Here is a 23,238-nt window from a genome sequence, read left to right as displayed (position 1 = left end):
AAGCACGGCTCCCTGCGACGTTAACCTCGGCTTCAGCGACGCTCCAAAATAGCAAGGTGTCGACACGTGCGAAAAAAAGGCCACAGATCAGAAGTCCATGTGAGCTTTGAAGTGGGTTAATGATGTCACATTGAAACCAAATTTCACTAAATTCTTGCCCAACGCCACCGTGGACGTGTTGCACGATGGGAAGGTAGTCACACTCCATCTTACCCATATTTCACCCCTTCTTTTGTCGCCTCTGTTATGGAGGTAGTACCACGACATCCAGCATTGAAATAACGCGGTTTTGTCATGGATAGTCAACGGGGACGTTTCAGACACACTGCCGCTTAGAATCGACACAAAAAGGCTTCAGATGGTGGCAAAAAGGGCGTCAATGAAACTACCCCTTTCCTTGGGGTTCCGATTCCCATACATTTCGCCGTCGAAAACAACAGTTTGCAGTTCGATGAACAACAGGACGACGTTTTTGACAACGTTTGACAACTGCTGCCACTCTCCGGGTGTTTCAACCCTACTCTAAGGATATCGTTGGGATGCAACCGCGTTGAACGTGGTCTCTAGTGCGACCGCAATTTTTGTTCGTGTATGAAGGGTGGAAGCACTAGGGACCGTTCGAAAACGTTCTGCGAAAATTCGAACGTGATGCGAAGCAGCGAAGGGGTTTTGTGCTGTTTCACACCCTCCTGTGGCGCGTTTGTGGGGAGGGGGGGGGGGAGCGTTGCTACATTATCATATGTTTGAATAAAACGGCAAAGGGCCTATCTAAGACCCCACTGTTTGGCAGCAGCCTCGATGTGACCCATGCGCCTTTATTGAGCACGTTCAAAATGTACCTGCCGGAAACTTCGACACCGATTTAGTCTCGCAGCTGCTCTAACACCTGAAGGTGGGCAAGCCGCACCTAACAGGTGCCGAAAGGTTTCCCTAACACTCAGTGGTAAATGAGGATAAAAAAACTAACTAAACGTTTGTTTTAAATTTTATAAAATGCTAATTTTTAGATGCATCAAAACAAAAACTTCAAAATTTCTTGCTATAAAAAGTGTGACAGTGCTCAAAATGAGCCATGCTACGTGCACGAATTGCACAGTGGCTTAGAACCATTCATGTAAATAGGCAGCTTGTACTTAGAATGCAAGTGTACAGCTTTTGCTTTGTTATTCGAACAGAATGAACATCTTTCTCTTATTTCTCTCCAATTTATGGCCGCTTTGCTCATTTTCTGGTGCTGCTAGCTGAAGTTTTAGAGCCCTTGAAAGCTCGTCTGAATTGTGTGGGGAGGACTTTGGTTATTTGAATCAAATGGGTCAGTATGGTTTGATCGTGAAGTGATACAAGTAAGTCCGATGATATTATGGCTGGTGACACGAGCGTTTCAGTAGTATTTTTTTTCGTAAAAATATTTCATGGAATTAGCCTCTTCATTCACGCCAGCTTCAGCTTGTTGAATCTCTTTGCTGTCAGAAAATTCGGGGTAAATTGCGCCGAGGTGTTGAATTTTCGCCGGCTGGAGTGGCCGAGCGGTTCTAGGCGCTACAGTCTGGAACCGCGCGACCGCTACGGTTGCAGGTTCGAATCCTGCCTCGGGCATGGATGTGTGTGATGTCCATAGGTTAGTTAGGTTTAAGTAGTTCTAAGTTCTAGGGGACTGATGACCTCAGAAGTTAAGTCCCATAGTGCTCAGAGCCATTTGCACCATTTTTGTGTTGAATTTTCACTAATTTCGTCTTCATGGCTGCTTAATTCATTCTTCAACCATTTATGTTATATGTTGGTAGTCCGTACTGCTGGAAGGTGCCTAGGAGACAAGGGGAGGGGGGGAGCTGTGGTTCCCGCTAAGTCTTTTACACACGAACATGGGTCCACTGGTCTCACGACTATAGTTAATGTAAGAGCCACAAGAAAATCGATCTGCCTGAACAACCACAGAGGCAACTGTTTCTAGTCTCTTAGCAAATTGATCCACACAGCTGTGATAATTTTAAAAAAAACGTATTTTCACTAAAGCGGTATTTGTAGTACAGAATACTTCTTGCAACATTTCCTGAAGATTGCGCATAGCACTATGGTGCGTATAAAATGTTTTCTTTGAATACTTTTCGATTGCTTTGTACTTTTTTTATTAATAATAAAACCGTTCAAGCGTCAAAACTCCAAATGATGTTTATTTGCATAAATGAGGTGAAAAAATATTGAATGTAATTGACAGAGGATCTTTAAACATCTGGGCTGAATATCATTACGTATTCTTTATCAAAACTGCAGAATCTGCTAGCTGAACAAAAGTCGTTTTTAAAAAAATTATCTGTATAGTATAGATGAGTTCCTTATACTAGCTAGACAATCCAGTTGTTTGCTTTCTGCTACTATCACATCACAAATCTCTCAGCGGTAACATGATCCTATTCTTTGGAAATAATTCCAGTAAACTTATATCGTTTGAATGACTGGACCATTTTAAGTTTTACAGTTCGTTTATAATGCTCTTTTCAGTGTGAGAACTCTTAGATATTCTTCATTTTCATTTCACTACAAGAATCATAAATGGTAACGATTATTGCTGTCTTGCCTAAAATTGGAGCTATAATTGAAAAGCGTGCTTTTCGTCGTTGGAATACTAATTTCTAAACTTTAATTTACTAACTTACGTATGTCCATTGTTGCTCTAGTGAGAAGAGAGTTCCTTTTTATGAATCTGGTGATGTATCTGTTGATGTATGTGTGTTTAAAAGCTCGAATGAACGACTGGGAGAACGGTAGCAACGTGGTAAATGATAAAAGAGCACAATACGGTGGAGATGGGCAACATATCACAAGGAAAAGAAGAATATCCTTAGACCACGTACTCCGCACGAAAAAGAGAAAAAAATCTGACGCTAATTTAGGAGATCACAGCAAACCTAAATGGTACGAAGAATGGGTATGTAAGGACAAGATTTGATGTATGGGACATTTTTAACCAGAAAATCGTGAACGAGACTATCTAAAGATGAAGCTAAGCCTGTCACAGCCAAGGACAAAGGAAAGGACAAAAAGCTCACATCAGAAGAACGAACAACATAGGGGCAAGGATAATGTAACTTGCTTGGAAACCAAACCATACCTCTCCTGGAAAGGGCTCCAGTGCGAAAAAATTGAAGGTAGGGGCATGGGATTGTTCAATGGAGTTTGCGGATGGTTGTATCGTTCAAACTCTGGGCCAAGATCTATTTGCGGAGGAAAAAAAAGTGCCTTAGACGTTTACAAAGGGGCGCCAGAGGCGCCTCGGGTAAGGAGCTGTGCTGTGCACGTCCGGCAGGTGTGCGTATGGCGGGCGTCGCACGTGTCCGGGTGGGCGCAGCTGCCCACCACCCGCCACCTGCATCGGTATCACCATCCACCTGCGAGACGAGAAGACCGCGTCTCTGCACCGACGGCCGGCAGCTGCTTCCGCAACAGGTCGAGAGCAGCACGCAGCTCCTTCCGGCAGTCGCGGCCCAACTCCCGCGCACTGCACTTCCCGAGTTAGCTAGCACGCGTCACAGCGTCCAGTCCGTCAGGGAAGTACCCACACCCGGCGTCACTAGTGTGTGCGTCAGACGCCGACGCAGAGCTTCGTCACAGTACCGTGTCAGCGTTGCGCGGGAGCAGTCGGACTGCGCTGGTACCTCTTGCGAAGTTTCTTGTGGAGTTCTGAGGGTGAGTTCTGCCACTGGTATGAAAACGCTATAATATCTAGCTTAAGGACATTAATATCTAAAAGACGACAGGTTGTTAGGGGTCTAGTTGCATGACAGTGACGACGATATGCAGAAATTCGAATGAAAGTGGTTGATCCGAAATACCGGTTCAATTTCAGGTTCAAGTTCTGGCCCTGGATTCCTTTGGGATTGCCACTTCACGGAGTCAACGTGCAGCGTCGATCACATGTTTTCCTTTCATAAACTCGATCTTAGTCAGTACCGTACGTCTTCTGCGTATTGTAAAGAATAAAGTCGTAGGTATCGTTCATCTCTCACGAAACACGCTTACCAATAGTGTGCACAGATACAGTACATGTTTCCTTGGTTATAATAAAAATGATATTTTTTCATTGATTGCGTAGCTGCTTCTAGATAGTAGGAGAGCTCGGAACCATCTTACAGGCAGGTTTCCTCTATCTCTTGATGCCATCTAAACAATTCGATAAACCTGTTAGGCTGGCTGTAGTTTAGCACACCATTGTTATCGATCTCTTTTGATTCATTGCACAAGACCAGTAAGTTGTACGAGGATGACTTATGAAAACACTCTTTTGTTTTTAATTTAAAGAAATCACCTGCAGTGAATTACAGAAACCGCGAACGACTCAAATGTGTGTGCCTAGGCGAGGATTTGAAGTCCGTTCCAAGGTCCCAACCAGTGAACCTGTGTGCAGATAGATACAGGACTGTTCGACCAGCAATTTTGAAATTCTGTCTGTGTATTTTACATCCGTCTTGCTAAGTTTTCGACCTTCAGTAATACCTAACACATTATACAGAAATATGTTATGACCTCCATTCAGCAGCCACGCGGTATAGGTCGCCTTGCCACGTTTCGCGCGGCTCCCCGCGTCGTAGGTTCGAGTCCTCCATCGTGTGTGTGTGTGTGTGTGTGTGTGTGTGTGTGTGTGTGTTGTTCTTAGCGTAAGTTAGATTAAGTTGTGTGTAAGCCTACGGACCGATAACCTCAGCAGTTTGGTCCAACAGGAACTTACCAGCACCACCTCCTCCATCACAGGGTAGTGACGTTTAAACAGCCTGCTTGTAAACGTTTTGCAATGCTTCTCGGCCGATAAGAAAGTTTACCGCACGGTTACAACGGTAGTAAGAATGTAACACATCATGTGTAAGGCATTCCTGAAAGTTTATTAACTAACAAATAGAGTGATTCCCGTGGCTGAGGTCGCGTGGCGCTCGACCCCGGGGTAAGCCTGTTGGAATCCTGGTGGTGGACAAAATTTTCATTGCCAGTATTTGGCCGGAAAGGGGGGGGGGGAAGAGAGGTGGTGACGTAAAGTTCCTGATCACCAAACTTTGGTTTAAATACCAACCTCTCTGCAGTGAGGGCATGTGACACTGTTGATGGTTAGCCGTCCGTCGGACGGGTACGTTAAGCTTAGCGGGCGCCTTGGTACTATTCCCGAGGATCTGGTTATGTACTGGCACCGGGTTTCACCCTCTACCTTCCATCCTTATATCATCGTAATACTACACAAATATTACACCACACACACTCACACACACATGTAGTAATACAAATATTGTAATGGAGCATGTTGCAAATAAATATAAATAAAGAAAAACAAGTATGGTAGTGGAAATGGGTAATGTTCTGAAGATGGGCGTAGTTTCTGGTGGCGCGGATCGCGAAAAACGAAGTGAAAAAGTTATAGCGTGTTTAAGCGCGTATTCAGACCTGCCCATTCATGCAATATGTTTCTGTTAGAGCTAACAGTTTTGCCGTTTGCTGTTGATTGGTGAACACCAATAGATCACGATAGCCTTTCAACGTATTAAACGCGCCGACCGGGGTGGCTGAGCGGTTCTGGGCGCTACAGTCTGGAACCGCGTCACCGCTACGGTCGCAGGTTCGAATCCTGCCTCGGGCATGGATTTGTGTGATGTCCTTACGTTAGTTAGGTTTAAGTAGTTCTAAGTTCTAGGGGACTGATGACCTCAAAAGTTACGTCCCATAGTGCTCAGAGCCATTTGAACCATTTATGAAACGCGCAAACAAAGTTGACACTCGGCGCGCTGGATGATGGGAGTGGCTGTAAATGCGAAATGCGTTTGCTGTCGCTCCCATCAGCCATCGCGCCGAGTGTCAGCTTTGTTGGCGCTGGCACACTGACGAGGCAAAGAAACTGGTACTCCTGCATAATATCGCGTAGAGCGCGCTGGCACACTGACGAGCCAAAGAAACTGGTACTCCTGCCTAATATCGCGTAGAGCCCCGCAATCACTACGTGACATGGACTCTTACTAACGTCTGAAGGCGGCGGCGGCTCATCGTTGTCACGTCGCCTATAGCTGAGCGAGTTACTTGCCTTGACGTGCAGCTGTGCAAGCTTCTTATTACGTTTATTTTGGGTGCGGGACGGTTATCACATCGTTGCAGCTGACAGTTGGTGACATTCGTGATGACTCACTGGGCTCTGTGAACCTGCGACGGCAAACGCTACGCCTTTTTGTGAGGCCATTAAGGATAGTCACTTTGTCGCTTTTGGATAACAGTAATACTTAGAAAGATAATGTAGATATCAAATTCTGTATGAGCCTAGTTAGATGTGTAAATGAAGTCCTTTGCGCTGATGATGAATGTTCGTTGTGTTGTTTGTAACTACTTGGAGTGAAGTCTTATGAGTTAACTGCTTGTTAGTGTCGCAGATGAATTGTGGTCACCGTTACTATTGTTATGCGGGGTGCTGGTGTTTAAAGTCAACCTTAAAATTTTGTAAGATTCTTTAGAAACCGAAAATCATAAATTATCGCAGAGATAGTCTATAGGAGTCGTTCAGTCGAGATGGAGAAGTAACTCGTTCTAGAAGCTTAGCGACGAATGAAATGTGCGTCGCTACAACAGTAGTTCACAGTGATGTTAGCGACGACTTTTCTCCGTTAGGGGAAAAAGTGTCCCAACCAGATTCCGGTCCTGTCTTCCTTATTAGGGTTATTGCGGTTTCAGCTAATTACTTTAGCAGACACAAGTAGGTGTATCGCAGGAACAAGTGCTCCATCTATAATGACCGCATTGTCGACGGTACTTTACATCGACGTATTGTCTGCTGTGTTTTGTCTCTCGATGTTCGGCCGATGTTTGTTTAGTGATATCTGTGATGTTTCACCAGCACGACTGACTGGCGTTGTGGCAGATTCACCCTCCTGTGCGGACTTTCCGCCACCAGCAATGCAGGGCGAATTTTCGATACCGTCTCAGTCGTGCTGGCGAAACGTCACGAAAGTCATTAAACAAACGTCAGTCGAAGGTACCGAGACAGAACCCGCAGACAATACGTCAACAAAGGGCCACATGGGGCGTCAACACTTTTGTAGTATTTTACGTCGTTGACAAGGGAAATCTCCTAAGGAGACAGAACTTTGCGAGAATGCTGCTAGGAGCAGCTGTGGTGACTCAGCTGAAGAGACTTGGCAAAGTTGCAGAATCGTGTTTGTATTGCAGCGCCTTAGCCACACATTGCATGCTTACCCACGTATGAAGAGGTTATATTATGTTCGTATTTCTTGGGATCTGGCTTGAGGAAGAGGAAGGAGCACGCTTGGAAGGGAAGCCATAAACCAGTGTTATTAAATGGAATCTTTTGTGAAAGGCAATACGGACTTTCATAAGAAGACAACAGATGTATCACTCCATCTAAATCGGCAAGATAGCGACCGAATTAGATTAGCTGATTGCTGTGATTTGACCGCTCGCTTACTACTGCTGCTCCGTCATTCTTCGGGATGGATCGGTGTTGACTTACGGATTCAGGAAAATACCAAACAGTGTCATTATCCGTTACTGCAATCAATAGATACTAGCTATTGTAGTTATACGTTTTTCCTCCTCTAGAGGTAGCTTTCTTTACCGTGCCTCTCTTTCCAGCTTTCCGCCCCATTCAGCAAACGCATGTGCTAGAGCGAGTTATAAACGACATTTAATGTTTTCGTTCAATGGGTAAGCCCGTACATTGCTTTGATGCGCCTTGCGCGCAGCGAAATGAAGTTTGTATCTTTGACCCTTCATTCGCTGGTTTTACAAGTAAGGTGTACGATAACTGTGAGACAGATTCTATAAAAACTATCTGTCTTGTTCAAGTGCTTTACGTATTGCGAAGATACTATTGTCGATTTACTAAAGTATGTGTTCGTTGCTTCTTGTTGTAATTTTGTCATCTGTTTGAAGCTATTCTGTGTCCTCTTAATTACTGAAGGAAGATATCTTCTCTATTGGTTTTTACACTTGATTTTCTGCTTTTTTTATTGTTTTCGCAGAATGTTTTTGGAGAGCTAATAGGATAAAATTCTCGTGGTTTTAAAGCTGCGTTACATAAAACAAAAGTAAAAAACTTTCAACAAAATGAACTGCCGTTTTCATGCCAAGTAAAAACTGTTGACTGCTGAGATCGGGACGCTGTACTATACTGTACTATAGTGGTTTTCAGTACTCCAAAGGCAATGCTGGCTCCATGACATCACAAACCTGCAGTAAGCCACATCAACTGTTCGCTGCTTGATTCAGCTCTCACATCCACGATCTGCTTTATGTTCCAGTATCTAAGTCTGGCCCTGATATTCTTTCCTTTCCCTGAGATGACCTATAGTAGTTAAAAAATAGTTATCATGTACTTCTAATCACAAAACTTCATTTTTATATTCGACTAAATTACAGTTTTTTCAGGAAAAGTGTCACGTAAACCGTTAATTCCATTTCCTATTCCCCCCCCCCGTCTCTCTCTCTCTCTCTCTCTCTCTCTCTCTCTCTCTCTCTCTCTCTCTCTCTCTCTCCCTCTCCCTCTCCCTCTCCCTCCCTCCCTCCCTCCCTCCCCCCTTGGAAGTTAACATCTCTCACGTACTTAAGCACACAGATGACGGGAGTGGTTTCTCCAAAGGCGGAATAATTTGTGATTACTTTCGAATGATGTACATGACATTCCGGTGGCAGACAACCCGTAAAGTGAAGCCCTGTGTAGCCAAGACAGCGGAGTTTTAGATTCTTTCTTGTTTCACAGCACTGTGAAAACTTGTGACACATAGTGTGCACAGACGACGATGAGAGTATTCTCTGTTTGTCAATTATTTCTGCATCGGGAAAATACTTACATTTCATGAAAATACAAATTACAAAGGCCAAATCGTCAACGGGGAATCTATCGACACAGTAGAAAGTTTTACGCAAAGGTTGAAGGTAATATTTAGGAAAGTTGATTGTACGGATTTGTGTTGTTAAATCGATAACTATCAGATCCCAAGAAAATTTATAAAAATAAACAAAATTATTAACAGTAAGAATTATGGAGGAGGTAGAATCAAGAAGACTGTGCCTAAAAACAAACAATCCTGTTGGCAGAACATCCGCAACTGAGCATTATAGAGGTTGGAAACGCCGCTTCAGTTGTAAATTGCTTTATTTTCACACGACCGGTTTCTAACTGTTGTAAGCCCATCCACAGGTGTCCTAGCTGTGCTGTGGTCCTCGAGCGGGGCATGTAGCAGGCGCGGTGTGTTGCCTATGAGTGCTGATAGGCGGCACACCGCGCCTGGTACATGCGGCGCTCGGGGATCACAGCACAGCCGAGACACCTCAGGATGGGTCGTGTGAAAATAAAGCAATTTGCAACTGAAGCGGTATTTTCAACCTCTGCTGTTCGTAACAAGTGATAATACCTGAAGCTGATTTAGACGGCATACGATGATAACTCTTCAAAATCGAATGAAGCTCTTTTAAGCAGGGTAAAAACGTCGACGGAACGTGAATCTCTAATTTTTCTTCCAGTTTTATTCCTTTAAATGATTAACTAAAAAAGTGTTTTCTACTCCTAATAGGCCACGCTTGGTTTTAAATAGTTGTACCCACGCCTGCAATGCCGGCCGGTGTGGCCGTGTGGTTCTAGGTGCCTCAGTCTGGAACCCCGTGACCGCTACCGTCGCAGGTTCGAATCCTGCCTCGGGCATGGATGTGTGTGATGTCCTTAGGCTAGTTAGGTTTATGTAGTTCTAAGTTCTAGGGGACTGATGACCTCAGAAGTTAAGTCCCATAGTGCTCAGAGCCATTTGAACCACGCCTGCAATATAAATATCTGTAGCAAATTTTATTGGAAGTACAATTAATGTATGCCCTCTGTAACGAGACAAGCTTCGTCCAGTGTCACTTGATAATGTATTTGCGATATGTTTTCCATCAGATTATGCGGATCTTGACTCACAAGAAGAACACAGCAAGTTCCATAATCCGATTTCCCAAAAACCTCGCTCGTTGGAGGACGGGTCAAAACAAGCGAGCACGCCTGTCGGCTTAACTGTAGATATTCGACCGTTTCTGAGAAAACAACGACCGAAGTTTTCAAGGTACTTCATATGCCCCCTCGCTTGAGGAAGATCAACCGAGGCGGTGGCGCGTTGGTTAGTCGCTACTTTACGCTTTTGCGCCCCGTGTTCGAAACCCTATTATTATTTTTAATTTTCGTTCGTCTACCCATATTCGTAGAAGATTATTCGGCGACTGTTTTCCAGTGTATATTGAAATAATGTTGTCCTTATTCGTCTATAAATTGTTAAGTCGGGTGAAAGAATTAACAAAAAGGAGAAAAAAACAATAAATGAATGAGAAAATGATTTGAAGTTACGTTCCGTGAAATTACTGTAATATATCTTGATCCTTAATCAATCGCAATCGTCAGTTTTCGGTAAAGTGATGAATTGGCGCGAGATTATTACCAATGCGTGAAGTCTTCAGCAGCGTTAATGACGTTCCTTTCCCGAGTAAGAATTGTACGAAGAAAAATGACTGTGGCAAACCTGCCTCCGCACGATGTTCGTCGTTTTCGGAATTTCTATGTTTCGAATATTTCACTGAGAATGCACCAAATCTTCCTGAAGAATAAACATAAGAATAAAATAGCAGAATTATATAAGAATTGATATATGAATGAAATATAAGAATATGAGAATTTAAAAAGAGTGCAGTCTCCAGTATATCATACATATATTACGTAAGAAATATATGACACTTGTTGTGAAATACAGTTGTAATTTTACAATGTGTATGACGCTCTTGTATCCCTTGACTTGATAACAAACATTCGGGTAGAAACCTTCTACAGACACGAGTAGAGCAATGAAAAATAAAATAAATAAAAACACTAATCGGCTTTCGAACACAGGACGCTAAAGTGAGAGGCTGCGACACTAGTCACTGTGCCACTATGTCGGCTGAGATTAACGTGCGCTAAAAAGGCATCTAAATTAGGTCGAAAACTTTGTCAGTCGGTATCTCAGATACGGTAGAGTATCTACGGATAAGCCGAGACACGAGTGTTCGCTTATTTTGACCCCTCTTCCATTGAGCGAAGTTTCTGGGAAATCGGGTTATGGCACTTTGCCGTGTTCTGCTCGTCAGTAGCAGCATATGATTGGAACCTGCAAGATAAATGACGGAGACACTTGTTGTAATAATATGTCATCTGTGCAGCAAATTTCTTTGCAAAGGCCACAACGTTTTAGAGTCGTTATATCTATTGATAGGCACTGTTATTACGTTCCACTTTGCATGTTTTCATTAGTAGATATCCGGGTATTGAACAAAAAAAGCTCCCCGGTAGACCACCTACGAGTGTCCAAACAGGATGTTGGATTTTCCTAGGACGCCAAAGGGGAAACCGCCATGAACTTTTCATTCATAGCAGAAATTGTTACGCATCCAGTCTCCCCTCTCCTCCCCCTTCACGACCAGCGGTGTGAGGCCATACATGACTCGGGTTCGAGTCCCGGTCGGGGCATACATTTTCAACATGTCCCCAATGAAGTGTATCAACGCCTGCTTGCAGCTAGGGTGTCTATTTAATTATCATTTCATACATGACTCGCTTGTAGGACTCCCATTCATTTTTTTATGAGCGCCGTGTGTTTTGTTTCAGGGCCGTCAAAGCCTTCCGACAAGTTCTTTACGTCGACCCAGGCTTCTCCCGCGCCAATGAAGTCCACCTCCGTTTGGGGTTGATGTTCAAAGTGAACAATGACTGGGAATCTGCCTTAAAACATTTACAGTTAGCTCTGATAGACGCCAGCCCTTGTACATTCTCCAAGTTAGAAAGTAAGTGCAGTGAAACAGTAAATGTAACTTCAAAATAAGTGCAAATTGTGTTTGATTAAAATCAAATCTGTAAACCCCTCTTTCTTTTTCTACAGTTCGTTTTCATATTGCACATTTGTATGAAGTTCAAGGAAAGTACAAAAGTGCTAAAGAAAACTACGAGCAGCTGCTTCGCGAAAAAGATTTACCAACTCACTTGAAAGCTGACATATGCAGACAATTAGGTAACAATATAATTTTCATTTTCATAATACTATCATTCATTGATGTTGTGAAGCATTGTTTTGTGTTTTGTATCCCTATACACAAACGGATGTTGAGAACCAGAAATAACCATTCCATAGTATAACATGAATGAAGAACAATCTAAAATAATGTAGTAAAGAAACTTCCACATCACCAGATTGAAAAAAAAATCTTTCTGAATAATATATATGGTTTTTACTTGCCTTTAATAAAACCTCATATCAGTATGACTAGTTTTATAAAGAGAGGATGCATTCTGTCGCTAGTTTTAAGCTATATGTAAACAAAATTAAGTAAATTAGACACCATAAACATATGAACATGACTTGGTCAGAAAATAAAGATTTAAAAACATGATAAATCATTCATGCAACTTACTTTTTATGCTGTTGTTATTGGTCACTGTGCCATCAAGAAATTTCTCATAATATAGATATAGTTTTTTTTTGTTTTTTTTTTTTTGTTTTTTTTTTTGTTTTTTTTTTTTTTTTTTTTTTTTTACACTGGGAGTCGGTTACAGCCAACATCCTGAGTTGTGTGTCACTAAAATCCAGAACAATTGATTAAGTATTCAAAAAAATGTAGTAGACTGACCCACTCAACCATTGAATGTTTCATGTGGAGACAGTTATTCAACACTTCAAAATAGCTATAAAATTCCATTTCTAGTAACTTACTACCAGTGGTTTGAATGATAGGTCATTATGTCTTTGAAAATCACTGCTGAAATTTAATATTTGATCAGTTTATTTCACTCTTGATACCATTAAGCAGCTTCAGTTGCATTTGTGACAAACCACATTTGTTTAACATTAATTGCTACCAATTTTTAAAAAAATTGTTTTCAGTATACTCAGGTGAAGCCCCATTATGGGTGGAGCAAAGGATAAATTTAATTAATTATCTAAGGAATTGGCAGCTCATAAACTTCTCCCATACTTCTCCAACTGACCAGTTTATCCATAAATAATAAAGTCGTTGAGATAATCTACTTTCATTTCCCGTCAAAATTCTGAACATGTGTGATCAATCACATAATCAAGTATATGAAAGCATAAAAGTTATGTTTCTTGTGGAATATACTTTGAATGCTGACCTTCAATGAATAACAACACATCATTGACTGCTGTTCTATAATATGCTAGAATGATATGTCATTCTCATTATCTGACTGGCCTGGCAAAATAATTTATGTTCATTACGTTATGTTCATTTTCAGGTTGGATGTATCATTGTGTTGACTCCCTGGGAGATAAGAATCACCGTGAAAGTTTAGCTATACACTGCCTACAGAAGTCAATTGAAGCTGATCCTAAATCTGGACAATCCCTCTATCTTCTGGGACGCTGTTTTGCTAGCATTGGGAAAGTACATGATGCATTTATTGCATACCGTAATTCTGTTGAAAAATCTGAAGGCAATGCAGACACCTGGTGTTCAATAGGGTATTGATACCTGAAAAATATTTTGTTTATGGTGTAGAGTTGTTTTGATAGCGTCCTAAACATCTTTGTTCTATTTCAGTGTCCTTTACCAGCAGCAAAATCAGCCTATGGATGCCTTACAGGCATACATCTGTGCAGTCCAGCTTGATAAAAGCCACACAGCAGCATGGACTAACCTTGGTATGCAGAATTTGTTTCCTTTCCTTCTTCTATATTTATTAACTAGTTGTATTCCTGTACTTCACTGCAAGGCTTTACAGCTGTGCCTGTGAATACTGCTGTTGTTTTATGGGAATTGGCTGCTGCACTAATATGGACTGTTGTATCACAAACAGGCCATAAGAAAAGAATTCCAGATAGCAATTTATGAAACAACTCATCTGTTAAGACTGTATGTGACCTGTGTATCATAAATTATCTAATTTCCAAGTACAAGGCTCGTACAACCTTCAACAATTCATATTCCCCAGTGAAATTATGAACAAACAGCCAATACTTATCATGCAGTCAGCTTTTCTTGTTTTGATATTTTCTTTTGTGTAAAATACTTTTGTCTATCAGGCCAGATAAAAGACCTGTATTGTCAAGTGTATCTCAGTGCGGTGAGCTGTAAAGCTCATTTTTAATGCAAATTTCATAGCCAGTTTTACTACCATAGGTGGAGTACATCAAAACATACATTCCCAGGGGGTGGCAGTGGTATATAAGAGACATTGGCTGAAAAACCAAGAAAACTGCAGAGAACTTTGCATTTTTTTAAAGAAAGATTATAAATTGCCCTGAGCCCACAGATAGAGTTCCACTAAAAATTCATCTAAAATGGTAATGACTGGATGGTCGGCCTGGCAGAAAATCCCATGAAGACCAAAGAGTGGAAAAGAACCTATTCTGAAAGGGTGAAAATAATATGAGCACAAAGAAAAGTAAAGGAAAGCTTTGAAATGCCCCTTATTGTACATTACGTGGTTCAGGAGAGTGCAAATCTGATGGATAATAAGTGTTAATGAGGCTGTTTACTCCAAGTTAGAGATGTTGATCAACTAGAGCAGACATATTTTATGTGGGAGCAGAGATACTAGATATTGTGAAGCATACAGGGTGGCCAGAGTGAGAAAGGAGACTCCATGTCTCTTGCTTCATAATGTACTTCTTATGCTGCCCCCACCCCACTCGGTGTCAGTGTGAGCATAAAAATGCCCTGTTCCTATATTTTTGCAGTCCTTTTCTTCTCTAGCTATTGATATTTCTTTCCTTCACTTCTCATTTCCCACCTCTTTTGAAGAGTGAGCTGCTGCATCTGTGATCAGGTGGGCAGCATATAGGAAAATGATCAGGAGCGTATATACTATCTGTCTCTATATATCTACTCTGCAAATCATTGTTCAGAAAATGTCAGAGACTACTTTTTTTAATGTTCTGTATAGTATTTAGTTCATGTATGGGGGCAACAGAACAGCTATTGTAAGTGCATGTTTGTTCCCAGATACATTTTACATATTTTTGTCTTATTCTCATCATTAGTCCATGACATGTATGAAGGAAGCAGTGGGATTACTGCATTATCTAAATTTACCACCAGAATTTTGCAATAACATCACTTTTTCTTCCCATTATTTCCTTTACATTTTGTGGGCATCTCCCTTATATTTTTCTCTGAGTTATAGTGACCTATCAGGATCCTCCCATTGTATCTCTGACTGCTTATGTATCAGCTGTTAATTATACTTGAGAATAACTCCTAACCACTAGGGCAGTACTCTAGGGTGTGTTGCAATTTTGTATTGTAACTGATACCATTAACAGTATTTTTTCAGAACCTTCCTGAATACTCTATCGTCCAATCACCTTCTGTATTACAGATTTAATGTTTTTTCTGTTTGACGTCATCTCATATGTTACTCCTAGATATTTATGTGGTGAAACAGGCTCCAGAAGTTTACTACTGCTGCTGTAGTCTGAATCAGTCAGGTTCTTTCTCTTGTTTATAGAAATTATCTTTGTTTTATCATGATATAAACAGAGCTGTCATCAAAACACAAAGGGAAACAGTTTGTAAGACATTCTCCAGGGTAAAGCAATCTTTCCTGTAGGAGCAAACAATATGAGAGTGCTAGTAACCTTGTGCAATTTTTTAAATATAGCTTGATTTGTAAAAATATAAGTCCTGGTACTGTGACCTTCTGGGAGTTGTTTTTGAAATTAAGACTTCTTGAAATGTTACTTAATGCTTTTTTGCACATTTTAAAAGAGCAAATTCAACTTTTTTACTGGTAAATAATGAAGTTCTATTGTACCACATCTCAAAATTTCTGTAAGATATTAGTATGAATAAAACCATTGCTGCATTGGACACAGTGAGCCTGATTACAGTTTTATGAACAAGAAATAACAGTAACATAATTGGAAAGAAATTGTGAGAAGAAGATATCAAACCTTAAGTTTTTAAAGGTATCATTTTCTGTGATGGGGGAAAAAAAGACACACATTTATTGCTTGTTCTGAGTGCTAAATTCCGTGTGTGTTGTTGTGCTAATTGCACTGTTTTATTGCCTCATTACTTCGAGTGTGGGCTTAAACGCAAACTCCATGTTTCAGTTTGTGTCTATTATGTTCTCTGAACCTTTGTGCTTATGCTTTTGTGTATTTCTGCAAGGGAAAAATCCTTTGTATCTCTGTACTCCTTAGAACTTAGCCCTAATCATAGAAGTTTGTATTCCACTTTTGCAACATTGTATTAATTGTGTGTGTTCTTGGTATTATGTGTCATGTTTTACCTATGACTTTCTTTTCTTTACGCAATATGCTGAGTGTATTAAACCATCAAACTTCTTTCAGGTATTTTGTATGAAAGCTGTAACCAGCCCAGTGATGCATTTGCTTGTTATGTGAATGCAACAAGAGGTTCTGGTGGAAATACTGGGAGCCCAATAAGTCCAAACAATACATCTAGTACCATTAATAATAACTTAGCATCACTAACAACGTCACCAAGCAGAGCTCCAGGGGGTATGAATCCCAACCTGAGCCAAAGAATAAAGTTCCTGCAGAGTCACTTAGCAAGCGCACCAATGCCTAGCATTACCAGCAAGTAAGCAATTCCCTCGAGAAATAATTTGTTGTCTCATAGAAGCCATTACAAAGTACTTTTAATGTTCTCTCTAAATGTGTGCATGTAAGATAGTTTAAATGCAGTGATCACTTCAGAAGTCTTCCTCAAAGTCTATTCAGAATATATGGATGTGTTTAATTTCCAATACATTTTGTTTCCACTCATTGTTGTACACAAATTTAATCAACTTCTCATCAGTGTAAGTAGGTAAATGTGTGGTTTATTACACTGAAGAGCCAGACAAACTGTTACACTGTCTAATATTGTTTAGGGTCCCGCAGCTATGCAGAGGTGCCACAATACGACGTGGCATGGACTCGACTAATATCTGAAGTAGTGCTGGAGGGAACTGACATCATGAATCCTGCAGGGCTGTCCATAAATCCTTATGAGTATGAGGGGGTGGAGATCTCTTCTGAACAGCATATTGCAAAGCATCCCAGATGTGCTCAGTAATGTTCATGTCTGGGAAGTTTGGTGACCAGCAGAAGTTTTTAAACTCGGAAGAGTGTCCCTGTAGCCACTATGTAGCAATTCTGGATGTGTGGGGTGTCACATTGTCCTGCTATAATTGCCTGAGTCCATCAGAATGTCAATGGACATAAATGGATGCAGGTGATCAAACAAGATGCTTAGCTGTCAGAGACATATCTAGACGTATCAGGGGTCTCATATCACTCCAACTACACACACCCCACACCATTACAGAGCCTCCACCAGCTTGAACAGTACCCTCCTGACATGCAGGGTCCATGTATTCATGAGGTTGTCTCCGAACCCGTACACATTCATCCGTTCGATACAATTTGAAATGAGAAACATCCAACCAGCCAACATGTTTTCAGTCATCAATAGTCCAATGTCCGTGTTGACAGGCCAAGGCGAGGCATAAAGCTTTGTGTTGTGCAGTCATCAAGGGTACACAAATGGTCCTTCAGCTATGAAAGCTCATGCCAATGATGTTTCGTTGAATGGTTCGCACGCTGACACTTGTTGATGGCCCAGCATTGAAATCTGCAGCAATTTGCAGAATGGTTACACTTCTGTCACACTGAACAATTCTCTTCTGTCACCATTGGTCTGTTCTTGCAGGATCTCTTTCTGGCTGTAGCAGTGTCAGAGATTTGATATTTTCTCAGATTCCTGATATTCACGATACACTCTGAAATGGTTGTACGGGCAAATCCTTACTTCATCGCTACCTCGGAGACGCTGTATCCCATCACATCTGCGCCGGCTGTAACAACATGTTCAAACTCACTCAGATCTTGATAATCTGCCATTGTAGCAGCAGTAATGGATCTAACAACTGCCCCAGACTCTTGTTGTTTTATACAGGCGTTGGTGACCGCAGCACCGTATTCTGCCTATTTACATATGTCTGTATTTGAATACGCATGCCTATACAAGATTCTTTGGTGCTTCTGCGTATTACATTTGCCTGCACTATTTGTTTGATAAAGTTTGTAGAGCAGTAGTTATGATGTTCTCATTATCTGATATTTGCCTTACGTGCAGTCAATGGTTAAATTAGATAAGGAGATTAAAATTGCCACAATTAAAACTGCTGTTGGTCTGCTTTCTGTAATACTGAGCATAATGTTACCACAGGATGCAAGAAACAAATTGTATTGTGTACTTAGTGTGTGGGGTTTGGTTGTGGTGATTGCGTTTGAGCTATCCAGATATCCTGTGTGTCACTTTCTTTACAGCCATTGTGTACTGACATGTTGTTACTCGTTGCTGTCCACATTTCTTTTGACAGCTTCAGACTTCTGAAGATATAACTGTAGTAATTCCATATTGTAGCGATTTTGTTTTGTATTCTTATGTGGAACTACTCTACACTTAAATCTTCATTCAGTACCAACAGTTATTTTGTGTTTGTCAGCTTACAAATGTCTTCTTTGACTTTTCTTATTACTCTAATTCAACTTTTTAATGTTATCAGTGTTCACAATAGGTCACAAGGTTGGTTTTTTGTCAGCTAACCCATTTGCATATGATAAAGTTGTTATAAGAAAATTATTATTTTCGCTACATATTTTTGTTTTTCACATATGCATGATCATTTACAAAACATAAAGAAATACAATTATTTTAAGGACTTCTAATGTGTTTATTTACATACAGTTCCAAAGTTAATGGTTCCAAGTGAACCATTTTTTTGATTGTCATAAATATTTGTGAAGAGCAACTTCACATATCATACATTCAAAAGAGGTTTCCCCACAATCTCTCAGTCATAACAAACTTAGTACCTACTAGAGGGAGCAGTTTTCTTTGCGTCCACATTATTTTTGGTGGAAAATGTTCCCAGCTTCTGACTTGAAGCCTTAGCGGATTTTCTGCTTTGCTTCTTCGTCCTTTAAAAGTATAGACAGGGAGAGTTACATTCTTCAAGAACTGCTCTGCCACATTGAATCAGAACATTGTTGATACCATCCTCTTGGATGCTGGATTCAGTATGTGGTATATTATGCCTACATTTAGTATTGCTAAGCCTTCTAATACCTCTTGACATAGTTTCTCATAAGTTGATATGTATGTCAACTCTAGTCATTCCTTGGTTGTAATTTATAAAAAGTTAGGTTTTAGCTTTGTTTTTTTCCATATTTGGGGTAGTTCTACACACTGTGGCCTATCAAGAAGCATTGATAGGAGGTTAACATTTTCCCTGCCTGTCCATTTCACTGTAAGAATATTGCTTGATGTCCCCTGCTCAGCTTAGTTTCACTGGACATGGGGGAGCATATTTTTCCTTGTTGGTGTTAAAATCTGAGCAACATGAGTTCTCCTGCCCAGCAATTCCCTGAACACACTAGTAGAGCTGTACCAGTTGCTCATGTAAATAGATATCCCCTTCCCAAATAGAGTGTTGCACAATTCAAGCACAGTCTTTTCTTTTGCTGAATGGTTGACAGCTACATCACCATTGTCTCCCATTTTTCCAGATTATGTCTTCGGATTATAACAATGCCCATTCTCTGAAGAGTGTACTTTGTATACCTTTATACCAGATCTGCCTCTCAATGGTGGAATATGTTGAATATATAAATGTCTGCCCCTAAACTTCATCAGGCTTTCATTGGTGCTAACTTTCTTGCCAGGCAGTTACACTCTTTGAAATGTGTTAAGCAGTTGTGAAATGACTGGTCTGCCTTTCTCAGTTTGTCATGTCGTGTTTGTGGTGAGTAGGTGATAAAGTGCAAATACCTGGAGGAAACCTTGAATCTTGTCAGCAACTTTGTTTCAGCAAATATTGAAGCCTCAGTTATTTTTCTTTTTGACCAATTATCTTGTCTAGAATGTTCTTGCTTCTAAGACATGATGATCCAGTGAGCGAGGTATCTTCAGTTCATCAGCTGTTACAGGAAACCAGCATGTGTTGTCTCTGCTTCAATTGGTAGCTAGTGTTTCTGCTGCATAAGGGTTTGTTTCTCTTAAAGTGCACTCAACAAAAACTGTGTTGTTGGAAATTCATTTATGACTTGAAGTTCTATTGGATTTTATCCCTGATGTGACAGAACCTTTGCTTCAGTTTTGGATGTCACAGTGAAAATAACTAGTTTTAGGGTAATCAGCTACGTTGACCCAGTCCGAATGAGTTGCCTTTGAACAGTCTGCAGCACGTTTTGTCGTCATCGTAGCACATATTTCTTGATCAACACACTGTGTTGCATACTTTTAGTTTCCCTATTGTCCAAAATGCTACAGTTTTCATCACTTGATGTTGTATCACTTTGCAGTGTCCTAGTCTGTACCATTACTCAAATCATCGAAATTACTTTCTTCTCTTGGGTTCTACTTTGTAGGCATTGGGCATGTTGTCACTCTCTGAGTTCATGAAACACAGACTAAATGCATGTAAGCTTGAATTAATAGCTCAATTTCACAAATGTACAACTAGTGTCATCTTCCGATATGGCTGCAGAACAATTGCAGAAAGCAGCGAGTTATAGAAGAGTTGTGTGTTGCATCTACAGTACTGTGACATGTGTATCAGTTACTGTACTGCAATAAGTGGAACTGCTGTAATGGTTGTGCCAGTCATGGTATACTGATAGGTTAAGTAATATAAAAGTGTGGTTTGAGTACAGTCCATACATTGGTTCCCCTAGCAGTAACAAACACAAAAAAGTGGTTAACTATTGTTGCTCCACAATGAAAACTACACTTTTCATTAGAACATTTGCATCCAGCAAACCCTTTCACAGTGCCTCTTATGAAACTACAGCCTGGCTTAGTGGTCTTAGGTCACGCGGGAAGAACACAGAAGAGTCAAGGAGTAAGGTCATGTGGGAAGAACACAGAAGAGTCAAGGAGTAAACACAGGGACAGGCAGGAGGGCAGTGGATTTCTCTGAAAATCTTGAAACTGTTTAAGAACTGTTAATTGCTGCAATTGTAGCATACATTGTGACTGTGGAAAATGGACTTTTTTTGTTTGTAAATTGATGTCTTCTATCATGGTGGAGGTGTTAGTGAATGAGATTTAATACAGAAATGTTAGAGAGAGGAGTCCTTCATATCCTGGAAGAAAGTTTGTTGAGCACAGAGATCCAAGTGAAACAAATTGGGTTGATGATGTTGAGATACTCCACACTCCTAATCATCCCAGACCAAGTGAACTGGGGAAATGGTAAAACACTGAAATCACATCTGGCAGGAGGAGGATTCAGCTTCCTGTCTGGGCACCTATTCAGAAGAAATGAAACTTCAAACTTTGTCTAGCACCCAGATTTAGATTTCCCTTGGTTACCTTGAAACATAGATGTGAATGTCTTCAGTTTTTGGAAAGACTGTGGGCAGTCTCCTTTCAGAACTTATATTTTCCTTATTTCATTTCCATTTCAGAAAACAGGAATCCACAGAATCCTTCCATTAAATTAATCTCCAACCTGTTAGTTCCAGATCTTGTGTCGGTCCAGTCTTCTCATACATCCTGATCATTTTTATTCACATTAGTTCAGTTATAAACCTGATTATCTCATCGAATTTTATAGTTCAGTTAATGCCATTACCCGTATTCCTTCTGCTACATTTTCCCAGGATTATTGACGTTATACTGGGAAATATTTTGATTTATGCCTCTTTTGAGACTTGAAGCTTATTGTTTTGCCTGTTCTATATGGTTTACTAAATAGCTACAATTTCTTCCAATTTTGGTGAGAAATGTGTATCCATATTATTATTGTTTTGTCATTTCAGACGTCGGCAACTGCCATCAATAGAGGAGGCATGGAACCTCCCCATATCTGCAGAAATGTCATCACGACAACAGCAACAACAGCAGCAACAGAACCAAGCTGTTGCGCAGCAGAGGGGGCCAGGGACACCATTCCAGAAGGGATACACACAGGTTAATATGTTTATAACATCCCTATGTTTACAAAGTATGGGAACATGAAGTTAGTTTACACAAGCAAGCTGGTGATATGAAGTGACTGAAGTAATTAAGAAGTGGAGGTTATAATAATTGAAATAAGCTTGAGTTTCAGATATTACGGTAAGTAAATTGTTTAGTGATCTAGAACAGCATATCAGTATAGTTCAATGTTCAGTAAACTGCTCTTTGTTCCCAGAATGTTGATTTTCATCAGCAAAACCACAAGCTCTTGCTGTGAGCAGCCTACATATCATGGTATTAAAAATGTCTTGCTCCCAATTCTTCCTTCTCCTCCTACTCCTAATCTTTTCTTTTTTCTTTTTCTCATAACATTTGATGTATTTTTAAACTATTTGTTGTAAAATTTACTTTGATTTTGAAGTAGTGCAGCCCATACCAAATGGAAAATTTTAGATTTCTCTTCTTTACAGCCAGGACCACAACCTCAGTACAATGGTATAAATGGCCATCACCAAGTCTCTCCCCAGGGTCCTCCTCCACCCTATCCAGTGCAAACAAATGCTACTGGGACGAAGAGATTCAAGGTCATTATACTTTTGAAATGTTTTATTTTCTGTGCAGTATATTTAATAAATAAATTATACTGACATATACTAACTGCAAAAAAATTATAGTTTACTGAATTTGCTATCGCATACATCACTCATATAAACATTTTCTTGTGCCCTGTCTTCCTTTCATTTTATTTGATTAAAATATCCAGCTGGCATGCTGTATGTGCAAGGGAATAAGTGAAACTAGACTTCTACTGTTTATACATATATTCATTAACTGATCTATTTTGTTTCATAGAGTGGGGGAGATGTAGTTGAAAATAGCCCTCCTGGTGCAAGAGTGGCACCAGCAACCAACCAACAGAGAGCAGTGCCACCACCAACATTTATGAACCAACAGCAGCTACACATGCTCCAGTATTTGCAACAGAACATAGCGAACCTTAACCCACAACAACAGGTAATATGACACAGAAAAATATGGACTTTATGCAACTGATTTTTCTGTGACTGTGTATGTGTGTTTGCACCCATGCTTGTGTGTACGCTAGCATAAGCCTTTTTTTGTTCTTTCTTCATTAATTCTCTTCATTCTTATATATGCCTCTCCTCCTGCTATCACTTATGTGCTGCAATTAAAATTCATACAGTGTTCCAAAGATGATACATGTCCTTCTTTTGCAACTTTTAACTAAGTGTGTCATGAAATAGTTTAGAA

General features: G+C 40.5%; 1 protein-coding gene across 1 annotated transcript in view; it reads left to right on the top strand.

Moving 5' to 3' along the window:
* The window catches only part of LOC124603116 (histone demethylase UTY), a 215,403-nt gene that overhangs the window by 133,209 nt on the left and 58,956 nt on the right, over positions 1-23,238 (top strand). Inside the window, exons 2-9 of the mRNA XM_047136372.1 lie at positions 11,642-11,817; positions 11,913-12,041; positions 13,283-13,508; positions 13,588-13,688; positions 16,344-16,596; positions 21,828-21,978; positions 22,437-22,550; positions 22,819-22,980. Coding sequence (XP_046992328.1) covers positions 11,724-11,817; positions 11,913-12,041; positions 13,283-13,508; positions 13,588-13,688; positions 16,344-16,596; positions 21,828-21,978; positions 22,437-22,550; positions 22,819-22,980 — 1,230 coding nt within the window. The 5' untranslated portion in view covers positions 11,642-11,723. The remainder of the gene's footprint in view (positions 1-11,641; positions 11,818-11,912; positions 12,042-13,282; positions 13,509-13,587; positions 13,689-16,343; positions 16,597-21,827; positions 21,979-22,436; positions 22,551-22,818; positions 22,981-23,238) is intronic.

Source organism: Schistocerca americana, chromosome 1 (assembly GCF_021461395.2).
Source record: "Schistocerca americana isolate TAMUIC-IGC-003095 chromosome 1, iqSchAmer2.1, whole genome shotgun sequence".
NCBI classification, from domain to species: Eukaryota; Metazoa; Arthropoda; class Insecta; order Orthoptera; family Acrididae; genus Schistocerca; species Schistocerca americana.
Note: the sequence above shows the minus strand (reverse complement) of the source record. Positions and strands in the feature narration are given on the sequence as shown.